The 19190-nt window shown below is 41.0% G+C and overlaps 2 protein-coding genes across 3 annotated transcripts in view; one reads left to right on the top strand and one right to left on the bottom strand.

Annotated features, from left to right (window-relative positions):
• Positions 1–111: 111 nt before the first annotated feature.
• SEC24C (SEC24 homolog C, COPII component) overlaps positions 112–19190 on the top strand; it is a 101732-nt gene continuing 82653 nt past the window's right edge. The window contains exons 1-2 of the mRNA XM_075758557.1: positions 112–194; positions 8260–8383. The gene's annotated coding sequence lies outside the window, so the exon portion shown is untranslated. The remainder of the gene's footprint in view (positions 195–8259; positions 8384–19190) is intronic.
• On the bottom strand, positions 1899–18733 carry MYOZ1 (myozenin 1). Of its 2 annotated transcripts, XM_010307605.2 has the most exons (6): positions 18554–18733; positions 16340–16441; positions 14497–14678; positions 5699–5933; positions 3185–3344; positions 1899–2464 (listed from the first exon to the last, which is right to left on the bottom strand). In XM_010307605.2, exons 2-6 carry the CDS (start codon positions 16413–16415, stop codon positions 2233–2235), a joined length of 885 nt encoding a protein of 294 aa, XP_010305907.1. In that variant the 5' UTR covers positions 16416–16441; positions 18554–18733; the 3' UTR covers positions 1899–2232. The 2 variants fall into 2 exon arrangements, with proteins under 2 accessions (XP_010305907.1, XP_010305908.1); XM_010307606.2 differs by lacking the exon at positions 16340–16441 and having other exon boundaries at positions 18554–18732.

Consider the following 19190-nt stretch of genomic DNA (forward strand, 5'->3'; position numbering starts at 1 on the left):
GATTCATCCCCTCACCATGTCTGGGATGATTGATGGACCCCATCATCAGCACTCAGCTCTGCCTGCCATGCTCAGATGTGGGGGCTTGTGTGCTAACCCCTCCTCAGAGCAGCCAGCCCTCTCTGCACTTTGACATGTCTTAACTGGCCCATGATCTGGAATACCTGCTACTGAAAAAAGACCATGACATCCAGGTACGAAACTACTTTGTTTCTGCTGCATGACATATTTATCATGGAAGCATCATGTATTTCACTTAAGTTCATGTGATTCTATATTGCAAGAGTCTAAGATCTGTATTGTAAAAGGGGAGGCAATAAATGGCATATATGGTAGGAAAATATTTTGTTTACTCTCACCTAGTTTTCTCTGAAATTTTCTCTGTCTTTCTGAACTTCTGGTATTCTCTTTGTAGCCTGGATTGTTGTAATATAGTTGGAATACTTTTCGAACTGGAAAAGAAATCCCTACTCCTTAACTAAATGTAGATGAAAAAGCTAGATTGATTAAAAATGTTGGAAAACTCACAGCAACCTTACCTCCAAACAGAGATCAAATATGGAATAAACTAATAGTTTAGTATGTGAGAATCTCCCATTTAAATGTCTTTCACCCATGAAATTTGCATGCATTTATGTAGGGATTAAAAAAGAAAAGCAGTGTGGAAATGTCTTTTCAACTAATTTCTGAATCCATTTTATCCAAAGAAACAAGTTTTTCTGAGGATTTGTTTTCAACTCAAACTTCAAATACTTTGTAGGAACTTGTCAAAAAAGACAACCTTTTTCATTTTTGTTGTAATGTTCTTCAGAAGGTCAAAGTACCATCTTAATGTTTTTAAGTTTAATCACAGAACTGAGTTATGGATACTTCTTAATCATTTAATAGGACATATAATAAATGTTCTTTAGCCATTTCAGCAGAAAGGTTAGGAAACTACTCATTCATTACTTCTGCAGCTTGTTGTTGTTTCCACAGTTTTTAAGATCTCAGGGTAGCCCTGGCAGTAGCTTTTTAGAGGAGTGTAATAAAGCCAACCTCATAACTATCCAAACAGAATAAAAATCAAATATGATTGCAGGGATTTCTAGACAAGGAGGAAAAGCTCCTAAATAAAAATACTTCAATGGAAGCTGTCTGTGTAAGTAAGCTGTTTAGCCCTGTTTAAAGAGGAAATGTTGATGTAAAGAAGGCACCAGTCTCCATGCAGGCTGAACTAGGGTATGCTAGTGAAACAGGAGTCTTGTGTGTTATGTGTCAGAGTCAAATGTTCACGAAACAGAAGGTGTTTCATGTAGAAAAATAAGGTTATTTATTGGTTTTCCACAGTGCTTGCCTTTCTTCTTATATGTGTGGTATTGATAAAGCTATTACAAGAAATGGAATACTTTGATGCTGTGTATTTGAATAAGTAATGCACTGTGGCAGATGTCAAATTATTTCTGTTGTAATTAAAGCTTTTTCTTTCTTGCTTTGTAACTATGGGCAAGTCATCTCACTTGGGTGTAGCTCTGTTCCTTCCTGACCTATTGCATTCTTGGTCTCTCTTTGTGAAAAAAAAACCTGCTTAAGCTATCACTTATTTTATACTCCGGAAAATTGGGGAATCTTAGGTGACAGTGAAATACTTTGTGTGTTACATTGACAGTCTGACTTGCTATTTGATCTCTGATGCTGTTATGATTACCTGTATAATTTCCTCTCAAAATCATCATTCTTCATGATCATTTTTGCAGTATTTATCCAAGCCACCTTGATGTATACCTATATTATGACCATGCCCATCAGTCCCCGATCTTTCTTCCCATGCTAACAGTCTAGTTGTGAGATTGAAACTTTTGTTATTGCTAATCCCCAAATTGATTCAGCAGCATTTTTTAAAGAGAAAACACAAAGGCTTTTTTCCTCTTGGTATTTTATTACTTGTTAATATATGACAAAACAGATTTATTATGGAGCAGACAGGCAGCATTTAGCATTGCTAAACAGAAAAACACTTCCTAGTTTTGCCGTTTTATGCCCTGGTGAATAAAAAGCTCCTTTCCTTCAGACTGCTTCTTATATGGTTTAACACCACAGCAAATACAAGTTTAGAACCTGCTAGGAACTTGTCTGGGCTAAAGGCAAAAGAAAGGAAGGGCTGACAGGACTAGAGTTGCACATTTCAGCTCCTTACTATCAAGTTGCAAGTAGAAAGGGCTGAGAAAAAAGGAAGGACTTGGCTGTGGGGATTTACAGCTCTTCTGTTTCACCACTCCTTGGCACGTTGACCTCAGCATGGTACTCAGAGGAGTCTCCTGAAGGCATCCAAGGTATTGGGGTTCTGTTGAAGGAGGGTCTGTTGCTGAAATTTTGATTATATATCATGAGAGATTCCGGAAGCAAAGGGCAGATATCAAACTGAGGCACTTTGAAGGTCATCCGTTTGGCTGCTTTCTCATAACCTCCATAAGGCATGGCAGTCCTGGCACAGGGGAATACATGGAGTTAGCGAGCAGAGCATAGGTAAACAATGGGATTTAGAAAATAAAATTATTGAGATTGTAAATTTTATCACTGTTGCAGTTGACTGGCCAACAAATCCGTACACCTTTCACACCTGTTGGTACCCTGTACATGTAGGAGGCAGAGGCTATGTTATTGCAAAAATGAGTGGGATCTGGGTTTGTCCTGAGTATTGATGTCGTGAGGCTACGGAAGTGGGTGGCAAAATTATATAGAGAGGTTAACAGAAAATTGTTGCTGCTCTAGAAATATTTGTAAAACTTTCAGTTCTTATCAGAAGCAGCAGGAAGATCCTGATTCTTATCTGAAGTACTGTGAAGTATATGGCTTCTGATAGTAAGTATTTTTCCTGAACTCCTGAACTTTAAATGGCTGCAGTAATAAACAGTGGCAAACTAAATCTCCCTGGTCAAATGAGGCGAGAAAGAAAGGGAAATAGGATTAAAGTCCTCTTATCCAGCTGCGTAGGTTTTCTGTCCACAAGCTGAATTAAAATCTGTAGCTCTTAACATATCTTCTCTTTGTAGGCCTCCAAACGTTTCATCCACAGGAGGCTGTGCTAAGCAAAATGACATGCAACTTAAACTTACTGACATTGCACAAAACAGGAGTGCTATGGCCAGGGTTATTGTGTTTTCTCATGCTAAATAAACTGAATTGAATAACCAAGAAGACTTACCGGTTAAAAGACTTGTAATGGGGGAAATCAGCTTTGGGACTATATGACAGTAAGTCAATGGTGAACTGACTTTTGTCCTCGGGGCTGATACCCATTGCTCGTTCCCAGGGGGTGATGTACGTTTTAAATATAGTGCGTTTTTTGCCTCCTGACTTTCCATCTTAAACAGAAGAAGGTAAAACACTCTAGTTAGAATACATTTTAAATACATTGCCTTTCTGTATTCTGCTACTGAAGTTGAGACACCAGCTTTGTTTCCAGATTCTGTAAGTGTCCTGTTCCAGCCCAAGATGTTATGGTTAGATTTCTCTTTAAAAAGACTGTGATAGCCACTTCTGTCCTTATCTACAAAAGCAGATGTACCACAGTCTAAGAGCCGCTCATCCAAGAATTTGCATTAGAGCATATATTTAAAAGATAATTTTTCTTTGTTCTCTCTGGTCATTCAAATAGAAACATCTTACCCCAAGAACCAATGTCCTTACCCCATCTCTTTCCCTACCTCAGGAGAAGCTTTATACAAGGCAAAATGCTATCTAATTTCATAATTTACTTCTCTCTTCTCTGTCTGATCATAGCAGACATAACCCCTCCACATAAACCTCATCATCACTATCAGATGCAACAAAGCCCTGACTATAAACTCCAAAACTAGGCTCAAACTTTGAAGTTGGCTCTGACCAAAAACCTTTAACTATCGTATTTCAGGGTCTTGGCAACCCACAACCATCTTTCCTAATGTTTTCCTCAGTAGTCTGTTCCTGAATGTTCTAAAATTACCATCTCCCTTGTCTCAGTATTTTTATAAGTTGGCATTTTGTTTGTGATTACATGAACAGACATTCATATTTTCCCTCTTCTGAGCCAGGATATTAGAGACAAGTTTGGCTGAAACACCTCAGGATGACTGAAAGCAGTTTGAAAACATGATGGAGTATCTCTCTGGACGTTAAAATCCTGTCAATGACAGAGCTGTACTTTGCTGTTAAGTCAGATACTTGATTGCCAGAAATCTTATGTTAGCTTCTGGCTGCTCCATTAAGCAAATGAGCTTAGACAGCGGTTTTCATTCTGTGTGCCTCTTTTTTTTTTTTTCCTTGCAGTTGTGTATAATACCACCTTGTTAATAACTGGTTGTGTATTGATATGTAGCACACTTTTAAGATTCTCATCCCTCATAAAGCTTAAAACTCCTGAGCAATGACTTCTGCTTAGCTTGTTTAAAGCAGATAGGAATAATAGGTTAATGGCGTTAGACATTCTGGCGCTTTCATGATGCTATAGTTTGTGTAGAAAGCGTAAATCCTTATGAAGTCAGTGGCAAAGAATGAACACTATTACTCTTATCTGAAACTTCCTTTTTTATCACACCTTCTTTCTTTGTTTTGCTTATTTTCTTCAAACCTGGCCAAATCCTGGGCTTTCCTGGTTTCAGAGAATTGCAGACATGTACAAGAATCTCACTTTCATTAAAAAAAAAACAACTACCTTCCTCTTTCTGTGTGAAGGACTTGACTTAAACTAAGTAGTTTAAAAGTAAATTGATTGCTAGGGTTGAAAAATAAAAGCAGTTGGGATCCACCTCTGCAGTACAAGCTATGGGATGATGTTAATCCTCCTTCTCCCTGCACACAGACATAGGATAACAATGGAGAAAAATTTCCTATAAGAAGACAGTCTACACAGATTTCTTTTTCGCAGGGATGCCCCAAAATGTAAAAGGTGATTTTGATATAAAATGGACATTGTTCCAGAATGTAAATGAAAAACCTTGGATTTTACAAGTCACTCATTTGGTCACTTATGACAGAGGTTCCTGGTTCCCAAGCAAATTTGCTTTTTGTTGTAAAATCTCATAGGGACTGTTAAAAATAATGATTTCACCTGCTGATTTTCATACAAGGGATTTGGTTCTTGAGGTTTCTGGCCAAACCAAACAAAGGATAAAATTAAGCAAGGACTAAATTCAATTTGAAATACTTTTACTCATAAAGATATTGTTTCAGTAGACCAGTGGTGATTACCAGATAACTTTTTGAAATCTTTCTGTTCCTTTCTGAAGATTATCAAAAAAGTGCTGTTTGTTTAGGTGAAAATTTTGATTTGAAATCAGGGCTGATATACTCAAGACTGATGAGTCAGGTTGGATTACTGAGCTAAAGAGCTAATACTACTGTCTCCAGTAGCAGTCGGTGTGAAACCCTTGAAAGGGAAGGGTATGCCATACTGGCATACTGCTGTATCAACCTGAGGAGCTCAGTAGTTAAGTTTCCCATCATTTCTTTGGTCCAGCCAAGGAAGGTATTTCTGCTTTTTGCCTGTGATTGAGCAACACAGAAGCATGCAGACAAAACTGTTAAGCTAAAGGCAGTTCAACTTTTCTAGACTTTGCAATGAAACTTAGTTTGGAAGAATTCAGGTTTTAGTCAGATTAATTTACTTGTCCCTAAGACTACGGTTGGCACAAGCTCTGATAGCTCGAGCTATTTCTTGTTCTCGCAAAGAGATACTTGCCTTTCTCAGTACCATCACCTCCTTCTCCACCACTTCCAGCTGATTCCCCTGCACGCTCCCCTTCGCTGTCCCCAGGGCCTCCTTTGTTTCCAGGCCTAGGAGGAACAGCGGGATACTGCTGCTTACTGGAGCCATGCTGCCCAGCTGTCACTCCTCCTACCATCCGCCCGTGGGCATAGCCATGAGCATCTTCCCTGTAATGCCCTCCTGGTGGGATGAACTTCTGAAAGTGATCCTAGGGCAGGAGAAAAGAGAGTAGGAATCCCTGTTACAGGACATGGTCCATTCACATTGGCAGGGCTGTGTCCCAGAATGTGAACTCCTAAGTCCCTGTGATCTGACCAGTTTTGCATCTCAATTACAAAACCAGCGGCAGAACTTCATGTGAGTTATTCTCTATATTCCATGTAGGAGCAGTTGTAGAACAGCAACAAGGGTAATGGAAGCACACCTTTTAATGGACACTTCATAGTCATTTTTTATGATCCAAGTGTGAAGAGAGGGATCTGTGTATTGTCCCCAGCAGTGATCAGCATGAAATACAGGGGAAAGGGAGAAATACAGATTTTGCCAGAGCAGGTAAAGGCCCAGACAGAGATACGTTGGCTAACCTGTGGGAAAGCAAGCTGGACAAGAAATAGGAAGTGTTTTCATGTCAAGGTTAAGATAGCCCAGCTAAGTCAGCTTGATTACAGCGTGGGAGCTAAGTGTTACAGGGCAGTAGAATGACAGGGTACCTGTGGCAACATAAAAGCCTGTATGTCTGTTTTCTATATGTATGAAGGTCTGCATGGGGAAGGGTATTTACACATTGAGAAAGACCGAAGAAATAGCAGCCTGGGAAAACATGAAAGATTTCCTGGAGACCACAAGAGGAAAATGACAGAAAGGAAGAGTTTTGTTTGTAGCAATACATGCATTAATGAACCAAATCTAACCAGTAACAAGGCAAGAATGCAAGCTGTATCCATCAGTAAAGTCAAGTTGGTCTTACTGTCCAGGCTATCTACTCTCCCCAGTCCAGGCTAGAAAGCACAATCCCTGCAGTACATAGTGAAAGAGCACATAGTCCGTGCAGGATTTATAGACCGTGTGGTGCCAGCACAAGGTCCTGTCTTTGCACACAGCAATTTTAATTAATACTTGTGTGGAAAAGAAGCTGATACAATATGTTTGGAAAAATGTTTTATGTATTGGTCATAAGTGAGATCAAAGCTTGACTCCTATCAGATATAAAAAAGTATCTCTTGTATATTACAGCCCACACAGTTCTATAATACCAGTAACCTAAGTTATGTATCACATATGGTCTTTCCTGTTGGACTAGGGGATTAGCTATAGAAGCGCAAAGATGTAACATATCAGCTGAAGCTGTGTGGTTCCTCATGCTGCAATTCTGCCTGTATAAATGCATCTCAGTCAGTCAATGGGAGACAAGTGCCAACCTCAGGGCTGGCTCTCGAAGGGTTAAGGCTTTCTTAGGGCTCTTACACCTAGTGCAGTTTAGCAAAAAAGCAGCTTTCCAGGCGGTAAACAGGCTTCCAAGGCCAGCTGTTCGGTCAGCTAAAAATAGATAAGTGAAAACCCCACAAGGCTCAAGGCAGAATTATCTAACCCTCTGCTCCCTGTGTCTCCAGCAACAGCATCCAGGGTTTCACAGCAGGTCACCAGGCTGCAACCCAGGCAGGCAGCCAGCTGCAGGCTGAAGTGGCAGAGCTGGTGCCCCCAGGGCCTTTAGGGACTGTCTGTCCTCCTAGCTGTAGGGAATTCCCTTTTTAGGAACAGAGGAGATAATGTTCCCCTGAATGTCAGGAAGCACTGGGAAGGGAAAGGATTGTGAGCATTAAGTTGTACACAGCAGCTAGCAGGGCAATCTGTTTAATTATGCGTGGGAGCTATGTAGCTTTTAAAAGGCAAACTGAAAAAAAGGGGGTTTTGATGGCTAGGGGTCAGAATAAGGTTATTCTCAAAATATCAATATATATGCAAGGTTAATGCTTCCACCGATTTGCGCAGTAATTTCAAAACAGGATTTGCATCTGTTTTCCTTCAAGTTTCACCCATGCTATTTACCCTTCCTAAGAATTAAATGCTTATTTCTCTTCTCCTCTGGTTACTTACATGCACTCTCCTGGTGGGAAAAAGCCCGAAAGTCACAAAACATCAGCATAACATGAACTATAGTAAAAGGGGCAGGTTTGATTTTGTACACAGCAGTGTTTGATGTCACCAGGAAGGGGCACCATTGTCATCTGGTATTATTTTAAATTGCAGTATTGTCACTAAGCAGGAGTGAAGTTTCTCTGAAACACAGGTCTGCCTCAGGAAAGCGACACCTAAATCTTTAGCTGCAAATTAAATTAGTTTGATTGGTCTCCAGCTAGTTTGTGATTCTTCATGGACCTGCTGGGAAAACATCCTATGTTCAGCAGACATCACCATTCAGAGAGCAAAGAACCATTTTTCCATGTAATACCCTGGTCTAATTTTCTTTAGTTTTGGCTACCACAATAGATTGTCTTAGCTCAAATTAGCAGGAGAATCTTCTTTTTCTGTAACAGGAGGCAAAGGCAAATTCATCTTTTTTAAATACTGAACCTCGGTGGATTCAAACAAGCTCATTCCAAGAGAGCGGAGCTCAGGAACGGCAACCTTAAGCAGGAGTCTCAACGTAGTCAAAGCTGGGTAGGTGCAGCTTTGGTTCCAGTACTTAGAACTTCCTGCCTCTGGTCAGAATGTTCAGAGTGAAATACGGCTTACACGTGAGGGGAATGCATGTCTTGGGCCATTGCTAACAGGATGGGGAGCTTTTACGTATTTGCATGTTCACATCACAAAACTGACCTCTCAGGGTTGATTGACCCTGTTGGTGGAAGTTCCAGGAGAGAAGCCCAGGAGTGTCAGCTGAGAAGGCCAATAACCTCCTGTTGGCTCTGGGGGCCAGATCACACATTCCCTCTGTGGTAAGGTCTGCCCTGTCTGTGCGTTGCTGGAGGTAGTGGATGTTATCAGTCCCTGGGTGTCCCTAAATCCACTCTAACAAGAGAACAATTGTGGCAAGTTCATGTGATGTGTTAGTCCCCTGGGTTAGCTAAACAAATTGGGCTCATGTCTTTGAAGTCCTTAGTGCTAGCAAGACCCTGATCCTGCAGGCTGAGTGCCTAGATGGATGAATTCTGAATTCTCTAGAGTTACTGCATGTGCCTCATGAAAAATAGATAATGAAAGATGATCCAACTAATGGAGCTGAGATCTCTAAGTATCTCAAGGCCCTGATGCCACTGCAGGCAGTCCTCAGCAGGAGACACCGTGTGCTTCCCGTCAGCTCCTTGCTGTGCCCTAAAGAGAATGATTGAGGCCACCAAATGTGTTTCTATTTCCACCTCACTGATAAAGAGCTTCCCAAAGGTTTGATGCCTATGTGGTTACTAACACTTCTGAAGTTACTGTGACCGTGTCCTCTCAGTGGCAGACACTCAAATGCTCCTTAATGGTGGGATGGGAAATTTAAAATGCAGACAGTTGGAGAGTCTCATAGAGTGCCTCCTGTTTTTATTGAAGTGTGTGCCTTGATCCTTAATTTGGAGTTGCATGGCCTTAAACCTATGATTCACTTTAAAAAAAAAGGATGAAAATAAAAAGTAACATCAGCTGTTAAAGTATCTTAATCTATTTTTTTTTAAACGTGCTCCCCCAGGAAGCACAGTTCAATAACTTGAGCTCCTGCTTTCTATTTCCAAGTTTACTTCTGACTTATTTAATCTTAGGCAAATTATTTTGCCCCTCTATGCCTGAATTTACCCATCTAAATAATGGGAATTTTTATCTAATACTACCCAAAATTGTTTATATCTTATTTGCATATTTTATATCATCCTTGCCACATTTTATTTGTGAATGAAAGAAACTGAGTTTCAGAATTTCAGTCCAAAGTTTTCTCACAGTGCTCCAACAAACTGCTGTGGAAAATAAAATGCCTTTCTTGTCATTCTGCTGTTTCCACATAAATCACTTCTTCAGTAAAAAGGCATCAGACTTCACGTTCACTCTTACGCAGCTTTGAGTATAGTTCGGACCTCTAGGTCTTCTGCACCAATCCAACTCCAGCACAGCAAGGCTCATCATTTTGCTAGAAAAGTTACGTCTCAGCTGGCTCACTCCACTTAGGTTGTAACCTAAGACTCTCATATCTCAGTTTGCGGTTATCCTGTAACATTTGTTCAAGAGGTTTAATATTCCCTGCAGAACAGACTTTCTAGAAAGAATGTGTTTCCTAACATTTTCCCTTTAACCCCACCTCTAGTGATCTTGATTGCATTCTTCTAAGTACATCAGTGCACACTTGTGCATTAAACCAAGTAGCTGCATGATAACATGTCTGTTCCTCCATTGTTATGCTTTCCTTCACACACTGTATCATGCCTGGCTATTTAACATGTAAGACCTCTGAAGCAGGTTGCTTGTGTACTTCTGTTGGCTGTGAAGCATCACTGTTGGTGTTACAACCACTTCTATTTTCTTCCTGCCACCTCTGCTTACTCCTTTGAGTTCTTGTTCAGCAGCAAAAGGAATACAGGGTAACTCCTGCCATTGTCCAGAAGAACAGTAATCCAATTCTTTAACCCTTTTTCACCTCCTGTGCTTTGTTTCACATTTGGTGTCTTAGCTTATCTGAAGAGACATCTTGACCTAGAGTCCAGCAGAAATTACCTACCAACATATATTCAGCTTGTTTTCATACAAACATTGCCAAGATGTAGAAACTGCATTTAACTTGTGGGCAAGTCCAAGAAAGTATCGAGGTGGGGTTTTTTGTTTGTGGACGGGGGTTTTTTGATGTACTACTGCTGATAATTTTCTACTCAGATACTGGTTATTCCACCTTCCTACTGGTTTTAGTTTCAGATCTGGTAGGTAAAGCAGAAAGAGGAAAAAAAATCAAGTCTTTCTATAAACTATCTCCTGCATGTAACCCAAATCAGGCCACAGGTTTTGACTACCAGAAAGACTATTTTTAAGGATCCTCACTGGAAGAAAAACAGCATAACAGCAACATGCAAAAAACATAATTATGGTTTTGTTTTCAGTTTCCACTTGATGATAGCAGGAAGGTCTTACACAGAGGTTCCCAAAGCGGAGGAGGGACCTTGAGTGGAATTAGGGCAATAATGAGTGGGGCTGTAAGGCTAAGAAACATAGTTTCACATGATCCTGATGTGTTTGAGGCCAAACAAATTTAGCACTATGAAGTTGAGAAAAGGTCTGTGAATCTATTCTGCCAATCTCTTAATTGCTGAACAGTGAAATGGGATTCAGGAGACCCAGAGATAAGACTGAGACCCTCTCTGTGATTTTGAGTGTTTCGTTAATCTACCACATGGTTCAGTTTCACCGTTAAAAATAAATGTAGTAATTGCTTTCATGCTATAGTTGGTGAGATACTACAGCACTAGAGCACGTAGCAAGGTAGGATTTCATAATGGTCTTTAGTCAGTAATAAATTGCATCTTGCAGCTCCACAGTGAGGTTGATAATATCCTCTGAGACATGGAGAGAACCACAGTTCCTGCAACAGGGTGGCACAGCCTGGCATGAGTAGAAGAAATCCTTCTTCTGATTTACTAGACAGGGCTCAGCAGAGACCAGCTTCTCCAGCACCAAGTAAGGAGGACGTTACATGAACTCTTGCTGTTTGGCAGGATATCAGTGTGCTAAAAGTGTCAAACTCAGCCCTCCCTAAAAACATCCCCTTGTACTGTATATTTGCAAGAGAAGAGTGCCACAGTATTGAAAACAGCTGTACAGTAAGTAATGCATTACATTGTGCTCATGTTGGGAATGGTGAGTCCTTCTGACTGTGAGTTAGGTACCATTTGCCTTTAACTGGGTGCGTGGAGCTGCAGCAGTGGTAGAGAGTGTAGCAGGTTCTCACTTTTGCATGGAGCTGTCTGATATTCACGCATAAAATATATATAGGTTTTCTCTGCTAAAAGTAAGGAGTGATCTGATTGTCCAGTGTGGTTGTTTGAGTGGAAGAGAAGGAGGAGGAGAAGAGCAGGAGGGTGGATCGATGACACATGACTGCTGAGATCTTCTACCTTGTGTGGAAGGTTTATGGCTACAACACAGGCTAGTCTGGGACCCCTTATATGGTTTGGATTTATTTTTAATAACCTTTCTCTTTGTATGTTTTTATATTACGTTACCTTGCTGTTAAACCTTTTTTGGGGGGAAAGAAATAATCTGTACTCCATCCCAGACCTTTTCTTGCCCTGCTTTGCTAAGTGTGTCCTGAGAATATTATAAGACAGTTAAGAAATCTTTGACATAAGAACAGAAGACACACCACCAGCTTTAAATCCCTTCACTATCCTACAGTCTTAAAGCACAAGGACTTTGGGATGGGGAGCAAAGGACATGAAAATTAACTGGGAGGGGGAAGTAACTGGAAGTAGCAGTAGGAATTCTTTGCCATTATCTTCCTTCCACAGTACCCTTTTTTTTAAGCCTTCTTTTCTGCATCTGCCTATGAGCAGAGCCAGGAGCAAGAAAGGAAAGGAGCAGAAAGCTAATCAAATATTGCAATCAAAAGGGCTTTTTGATGAAAGTTATCTGGTGCTAAGGTCAGGCACTATCCCGATGATTTGGAAGATAACAGTGAGGCTACAGATCTATTGCCTTTACCTGTCCAAGAGCAACCAGCTCTCCAAGAGGATGGCTTAGTTGCTGCGATGGCTCAGCTCTTCTTCTCACTGCTCTGACTGCCAGCAAAGGTGCTAATTCATGCTGGCTGTAGTGATGAGAATAGTTATCCACGGAGGCAGTGGATGCAGCCTGGCAGAGTCCTTGTACAGAGCGCACTGGGCAGCCAGCAAATGGTAACAATTATGTTTGTGATACTGCTAAGCTGGCCCTGAGTGAGTGCTCTAGGGCAGACCAAAGTCTTCCTGCACTGACCAACAGAGAGTTGGTATCTGTACCATGAATGTAGAGAAAAGATAGCCCTGAAAGTGAATCATGGAGGATCTTAAAGTGGAGTACAAGCTGCTGTTTGGAGACTATGCCATTGTTCTCATATAGCAAAGCCATGAAGAAAATCCTAGGCTTGTTAGGGTCTTATCTAACCCCCAAATACATCTCTCCACAGCACAGTATCTTACAATCTTGCTCAAAGAGCAAGGGAACAGGGGTGTTCTTACAGAGCAGAGGGAGAAATTCCATACAGAAAGGATATAGAGTGAATGTCAGGCGCAGATGAATAAACAAAGTAGGAAAAACAGCCAACAAAAAAGAAGTGATTGTCATCAGCCTTTGTAATGTCAGTCTTGGAGGGACTCTGTGCATGTCCAGTTTTGAGTCAGTTTGTCACAACTCATTTGCTTTGTATTTCTCTGATTGGACACCCTTAAGTGACACCCTCAAATTTTTTAAGTTTGGACTTCAGCCTTTTTATTCCCTCACCTTATTATTTCCTCACTCCTCCTCACTGCAGCAGATTCTGACATACGAACTTGTGCCTCATATGTTTTAGGAGCTCTGAGGTTGCTGAGTATTTATAAAAACAGCTTGCATTTCTCTAGGATTTTCATCTGAAGAGTCCAAAGTTCAACGCACCATTCATTCTCACATCCTTTCTAGGAGATAGCTCACTGAAGAGATGAACTACCTAAAGCACAAAGAGATGAAGAAACTGCCCAAAGTCTAATAACACCAGATATGCTTGCTATATCTCTGATCTGTCATCCCTGATCTGTAATCTGACCTACTGTTGTAATTTTAATGACTTTTTTTTTTCAGGCATCTTTCCACATCCTGCTTCCTAAATTGTCATTTTTAGAAGTGAACTGCAAAGATTTAGTTATTGCTGCTTTTGAAAACATCAAAGGCCTAAAAAATAGCGTGTTTTTGTTTGGCAGAACATTTTCTTCAGCTTGACTTTTATTATTTTGGTCGAGTTTCCTTGGACTAGAAAATAGATGCCATAAAGGGATAAAATTACGCCAAATAAGTTGTAAAGAACATCAAAAGAGGAGATGCTACATCAAAACACATATGAACCTGAAACATTTTCTATTTGTTTTACTGAACTACTGACAATCATGTGAAAGGAGAGTTTCATTTGTAAAAGTTTAAGTATCTTCAGAAGACTTTACACCAGGCAACTAACAAAGATCAAATAACAGTACTAACTCATGGGAAAGGGAAAAAAAAGAATGTCTGAATTTATACACCCTATCTGATAGGAAAATAGTTTAGAAGAAAACAAACATAGCTTCTAGCAAATAAACTGAAGATATTGCAGTGCCAAATTAGAGGTTTCTGTCTGAATTTTCATTTGTGGAACTTCTTGCAGAAATAAGCAGAGGACTCTGCCCAGCAGGAAGCATGAAAGTGTATCCTAGGCTAAAAATAGAACTGCACCTACTGGAACTGAAGTCAGACCTGGATGGATCATTTCCATTTTGCAAAGAAGAAATGGAATGGGTACAAAAACAATTCATCCTGCCCTGTGCAGCTCTGAACACCTGCCAAACATGCAGTGCTCCCTTGTCACTCAGTACTGAATTTTCTCATGCTTCTGCATGTGTGATACCAAGTATTTGTCAAAGGAAACTAATGCTGCTGCCGAAAGAAAATAAAACTTGTGTGTTTATACAATTTTGGCTTTTTCCTGCACTTCTTTGCCCGTAGACACCCCCACCCCCAGCCCATACACATACAGACAGAGCTTTGGCACACTCTATTCCTGTCTCCCCTGGGTGTATGGAGCAGCTTTTTAGTTTTAATTTCCAACCTACCACAGAATTGTCGGTGAAGGCATCAGGGTTATTCTCATAAATGAACTTCTCCACCCTCAGCTGACGTAATTTGAACATCTTGGATCCTTTGTTAGTGAGGAGAGAAAGCTCTTCTAGCATCACATCTCTGGGGATGCTGATCTTCTTCCCCAAGTTCAGCTTGGACACCTCTTGTGGCATGACTACAAAACATATGAAATGGGACACTTTAGGGAGTGCTGTGGTCCAAGTCTCTTGCCCATTCCTTCCCAGCATCAGTAGTGACTTCAAACCAGCCAAATTCTCTTCTAAATTAAGTTTTTAGGAAATAAGAATTATAACCATTGTGCACCAAATTTTTACATTGATGACACTTTGGATATAGATGGGTGGAACTCACTATGGATTGCAATCAAGGCAAATCTGCACAGAGAAGGGTTGCCTAAGGGTGGAGCTAGATGCATGTGTCCCACATCTGAAGCACCTCAGTCAGTGCAGCAGGATTCCTTAGTACTGCTTCAAAATGCACCACTGCCTTGTCTGGTTACTGCCCTGCACTCCCCTCCTCTCCTCTGGAGTTAGATGAGTGGCAGTCAGTTCTTCAGACTAGGTTGAACATATAATAAAAGACAAATCTGGCATGTTTTGGTTTAAACAATATCCTGAAACCATGGCAAGACTCAATGTTATTATATCTTTTTGTTTGTTTAAGGAGAATTTTTAAAGGGAAAGTACCTGAAGTTCTCTTCAAAAGTCTTAATATGCTGATTACTCGATATGTCCTTTTCCATTTAATTTGGTACCACCAATTCTCCATCAAAGCAATGGATTCAAACATTTTCAGTGTAAAAATCTTGCAGAAATGCAGCTAAAGCTTTTCATTCAGAAACAAGCAACTTTTCCTAGGCTTTCTTTTTTCTGTATTAAGCAAGGTTAAGACCACTTCTCCATGTCTGCATCTCATTTACAACAGAGAATGAATCTCTGTCCTTAAATAGTATGAAATTGGTATAAGCCTATTCATTTTATTAGACATTCTCTGAAGAAATTATTGGGTTTTTTAGCAAGCCAATTGTATGTAGCACTATTTCATAGCACAGGAGGAAATGCCCTTTAACTGAAAATTGGATTTTTACTTTTTTGTTTACTTGAATAAAGGATTAGGGACAAACAAAAAAATATATACCTGTACCCTAGCAAAGAACTTTCTACAGCCCTTTTGGGGGGCTGAAGAAAGGGACAGCACTGAATTATTGCTTTTCAAAACCTCTAAAAACCTTCCCCATGCTATCAAAAGTCAAGAGAGCATAAGGATATCACAGTTAATTAAAAGTTACCCTACCCAATATACAGGTAGTTTGTAGAAAGAAAAGTGTCCCAAGTTATATTATTCCTGCTGTTTTACGCCCTCTAAGAGACTTTAACGTTTTCAACTCATGAGTGCTGGAATCAAAGGAATTTTTTCACATAGAGGAAAAACAAATTAGAGGCAAAGATTATAAGGGAGAGAACAACATCGAGTATAACTAGGCACTGCAATATTGATACCCATAAAAGATCATGTTCTCTTTCCACTTACACTGGTGTGCATCCAAATTAATGCTGCAGAAGAATATGGATTTACAAAGTGTAATCTAGGTCAACACTTGACCTGAATGTGTGTGTGCAATGCTTCTGAACAGTAAATTAGAAAATATAATGTGATTGAAGGCTGAGCTTTAGTAGTATTTGTGGTTCTGCCTCCTGGTATGTTGACTGCATGTCTTGCTCTGGGAGTTCAGTCAGACAGGGTGTGAAATTTTAAAGGCGGAAATTCAGGTTGAAATGCAAACAATTCTCATGTGTGCAGTTTTGCGTATCTTACCTTCGTGTGTCAGCTTCCCAATGAGTTTAGTGGACTTTTTCCTTTTAACAGGAGCAGGAGTCCCTGCAAGGGGCATTCCCACAAAGGGTTCTTTCCTTTGCTCTAAACACACAAGGAAATGGAGAATGAAACACTGGAAAGGTAATTCTTGCCTCTTTTAGTTGCCAGCTACGGTTAAGAGATACACAGCGTTCAGTTCACACACAGGTTCTTTTCTGTCCCACATGAAGAGGCTAGTGAATGGTATCATCCCATACAGAATACCATCAAGCAGGCCATTGTGGTATTCTTTGGGGACAGCATTATGACACAAAATATGGAAGCAGATCACAGCAGAAGCATTGCCAAGGTGCCATATAGCATTGTCATCCAAAATAGGCATTTTAATTGCAACATGGCAGTCTCCCAGCACCCATGTGTGCCACAGTGGTAGCCTGTTATCTTGTACTGCAGTAACAGAATGTCCGTTTGAAAATTTGCTCTATCATACCATATTATATTACCATGCAGTTATCATTAGATGATGATATATATTTTTGTATAAAGATTTTGGATCTGCCCATGAGTTATTTTGGAGCGTTTCGAATAATGTGCAAGTTTGGTTTGGATATTTAGATAGTCCTATTAGAATTAGAGTAGGTATTCAGAAAACCAGTAGACTGCAAGTTCTGGGGAAAAAAGGAAACAAACCAAAACTCTGTGTAATTCTGTCTTTTATGACTGTTACTGTTTCATTACAGAAGGGCTAGAGGAAGAAGGAACAGTCAAACTTCTTAAAGGAAAAGTTGTTTGCCCAAGTTGTTTGAAGTCACTTGCACCTGTATCTTATGTATTGATCTTATTGCATATCATTTTGGAAGGGGGAGAAGGAGAAGAGGGAGATTTCTTCTGGTACAGTGTTCCCCATCTCTGTCCCCAGATAGGATGAGAGATCTGTACTGCAAAGTTAGTAAAAATCAGGAGAAGTCTCAGCAATTCCACTTCAGGCAGCTTCTCAGAGTCCTTCTTGTGGGTTATCACACATAATGTAAGTCGGGTAAATGTCTTGCTTTCACTTCGGCACTGTCCATTCCCAAACAACAGCATATAGGGGGACAGATCCTCACCCAATACAATACAAAGAAAAATTATCAAAGACCCATTGGCTTCAACAATATCAGACAATAACTAACCATCTCTGTCCTTGTGCTTCATTGCACTTTAGTTGCTTAAAATTTCATAACTGAAGACATTGAACCATATTTTAAAACTAGGAAGCGAAGAGCTGGCTCTAGGATTTTGTACACTGCCCTTGTTGTGATGAAGCCATTTTTTATCTCCTATATATTTTGCAGTTTCATTCCACCATTGCTCCGGTTGCAACATGATTTTCATGTGATGAGGTGGTGATAACTGCTAAAAGAAGCCCAGCCACAGCAAACCAGCTCCCATCACATTGGCAGATACTCTCTTGGATTAGTTTTTCTTTCAGATTTCCAAGCTTTTTTTTTTTTTACTAAGATGCTGCCTACATAGTACACATCATAAAAGAGTCCATCCTGGTGTATTCCGAAAGCAAGTGTGAGCAGGTGCAGCCATAAAGCACACGCTGCACATTCTCCTTGAGCAGACAGACATCTGCTTGGCTATATAAAAGAAGCAGGCCCTGCTTGACAGGAAAGGAGCAATGCTGCCAGGAGGCAGAGGGGTGGGAGGTTATGGCCCATCTGATGGGTCATAAGACTGGCAAAACAGAGGGAAATAATCTCTATGCCCCAAACATACAGGGGCGAGGCAGAAAGGGCTGGCCCTGGTGAGGAACCATGGTCCTCTAGCACACCCATTCCCAAGGAGCAGCAAGGGCAAATCCATCCCATTCTGCTGTCCTCCTTTACTAATCCAGCAAGATTGCGGAGTGGAAAACCTGCTGCGTACAATTGGTCTAGCATAAGGAAAGGGGCAGCAGTCTCTCACTATGGACAGGGTCCAGAGCAACACTGGGACTACTGCTCTTTCAGCCACCCCACCATGGGGTCCCCATCCTCCCCACTATCCTGTACGTAAAGCCAGGGCCACAATTATGCTTTTCTCCCCTGAGGTCTATCCCTTGGTTCAATTTCTCTTTTTCTGCATCAATCTTTGCAGCAGTCATTTCCTTCTTTTTGCTGCAAACCAAACCAGTCTTTACCCTCTCCAGCACCTGCTCTAAACTATTTTGCTGCTCAGTAAACTCACCTCAGGCTTGCAGTGCCAGGCTCAGACCAGCTCACGCGCCTGCCCAGAGCTCAGCAGTGAGCTGCTTCCTCCCAGCCCGTCTCTGGGTGCTGCTGGGGAGACTTGTCCAGCAGCCCCACTCACCCAGGGTGCCTGGGCGCAGGCAAGCTCTGCCCAGCACAAAGTGCTGATGCAAAGTGCTGTGAATTTGACTCCTGAAAGCTGCTCGCACAGGCATCCTGCGGTTATTAATAGCCAAAGGCCCAGAGGGCAGAGTCTCAGATAGCACTGCCACCAGCCCCGAGGAGAGGGGAAAGGAAAAGGTTGCTCCTCAGGCCTCCTGCAGTCACTGCTTCAGTTCCCTGGAAGACCAGGCACTCCATAGTGCCTGGTCACTTCTTCCTCCTCTCTTTTCAAATGGACATGCCATTCCCCTTCCTCCTTCTATTGCATTTTAATGCAATTCATAAAGCCTCCTCAATATCCTGTTTGTCAGTAATGCCTCGAAAGCTCTCTTTGGTCTTGCTGTGTTTTACACCCTCCTTCTGCTCCCTCCTCACTCCATCATTGAACCCAGTGTTCTCTAGGCTCTCATACGTAATTCCTAAAATGCCAGGCATTCAAATAATACATCAGAAAGCACAGAAGAAAAATAATT

The sequence above is a fragment of the Balearica regulorum genome, chromosome 7, assembly GCF_011004875.1.
Source record: "Balearica regulorum gibbericeps isolate bBalReg1 chromosome 7, bBalReg1.pri, whole genome shotgun sequence".
Classification (NCBI taxonomy): domain Eukaryota; kingdom Metazoa; phylum Chordata; class Aves; order Gruiformes; family Gruidae; genus Balearica; species Balearica regulorum.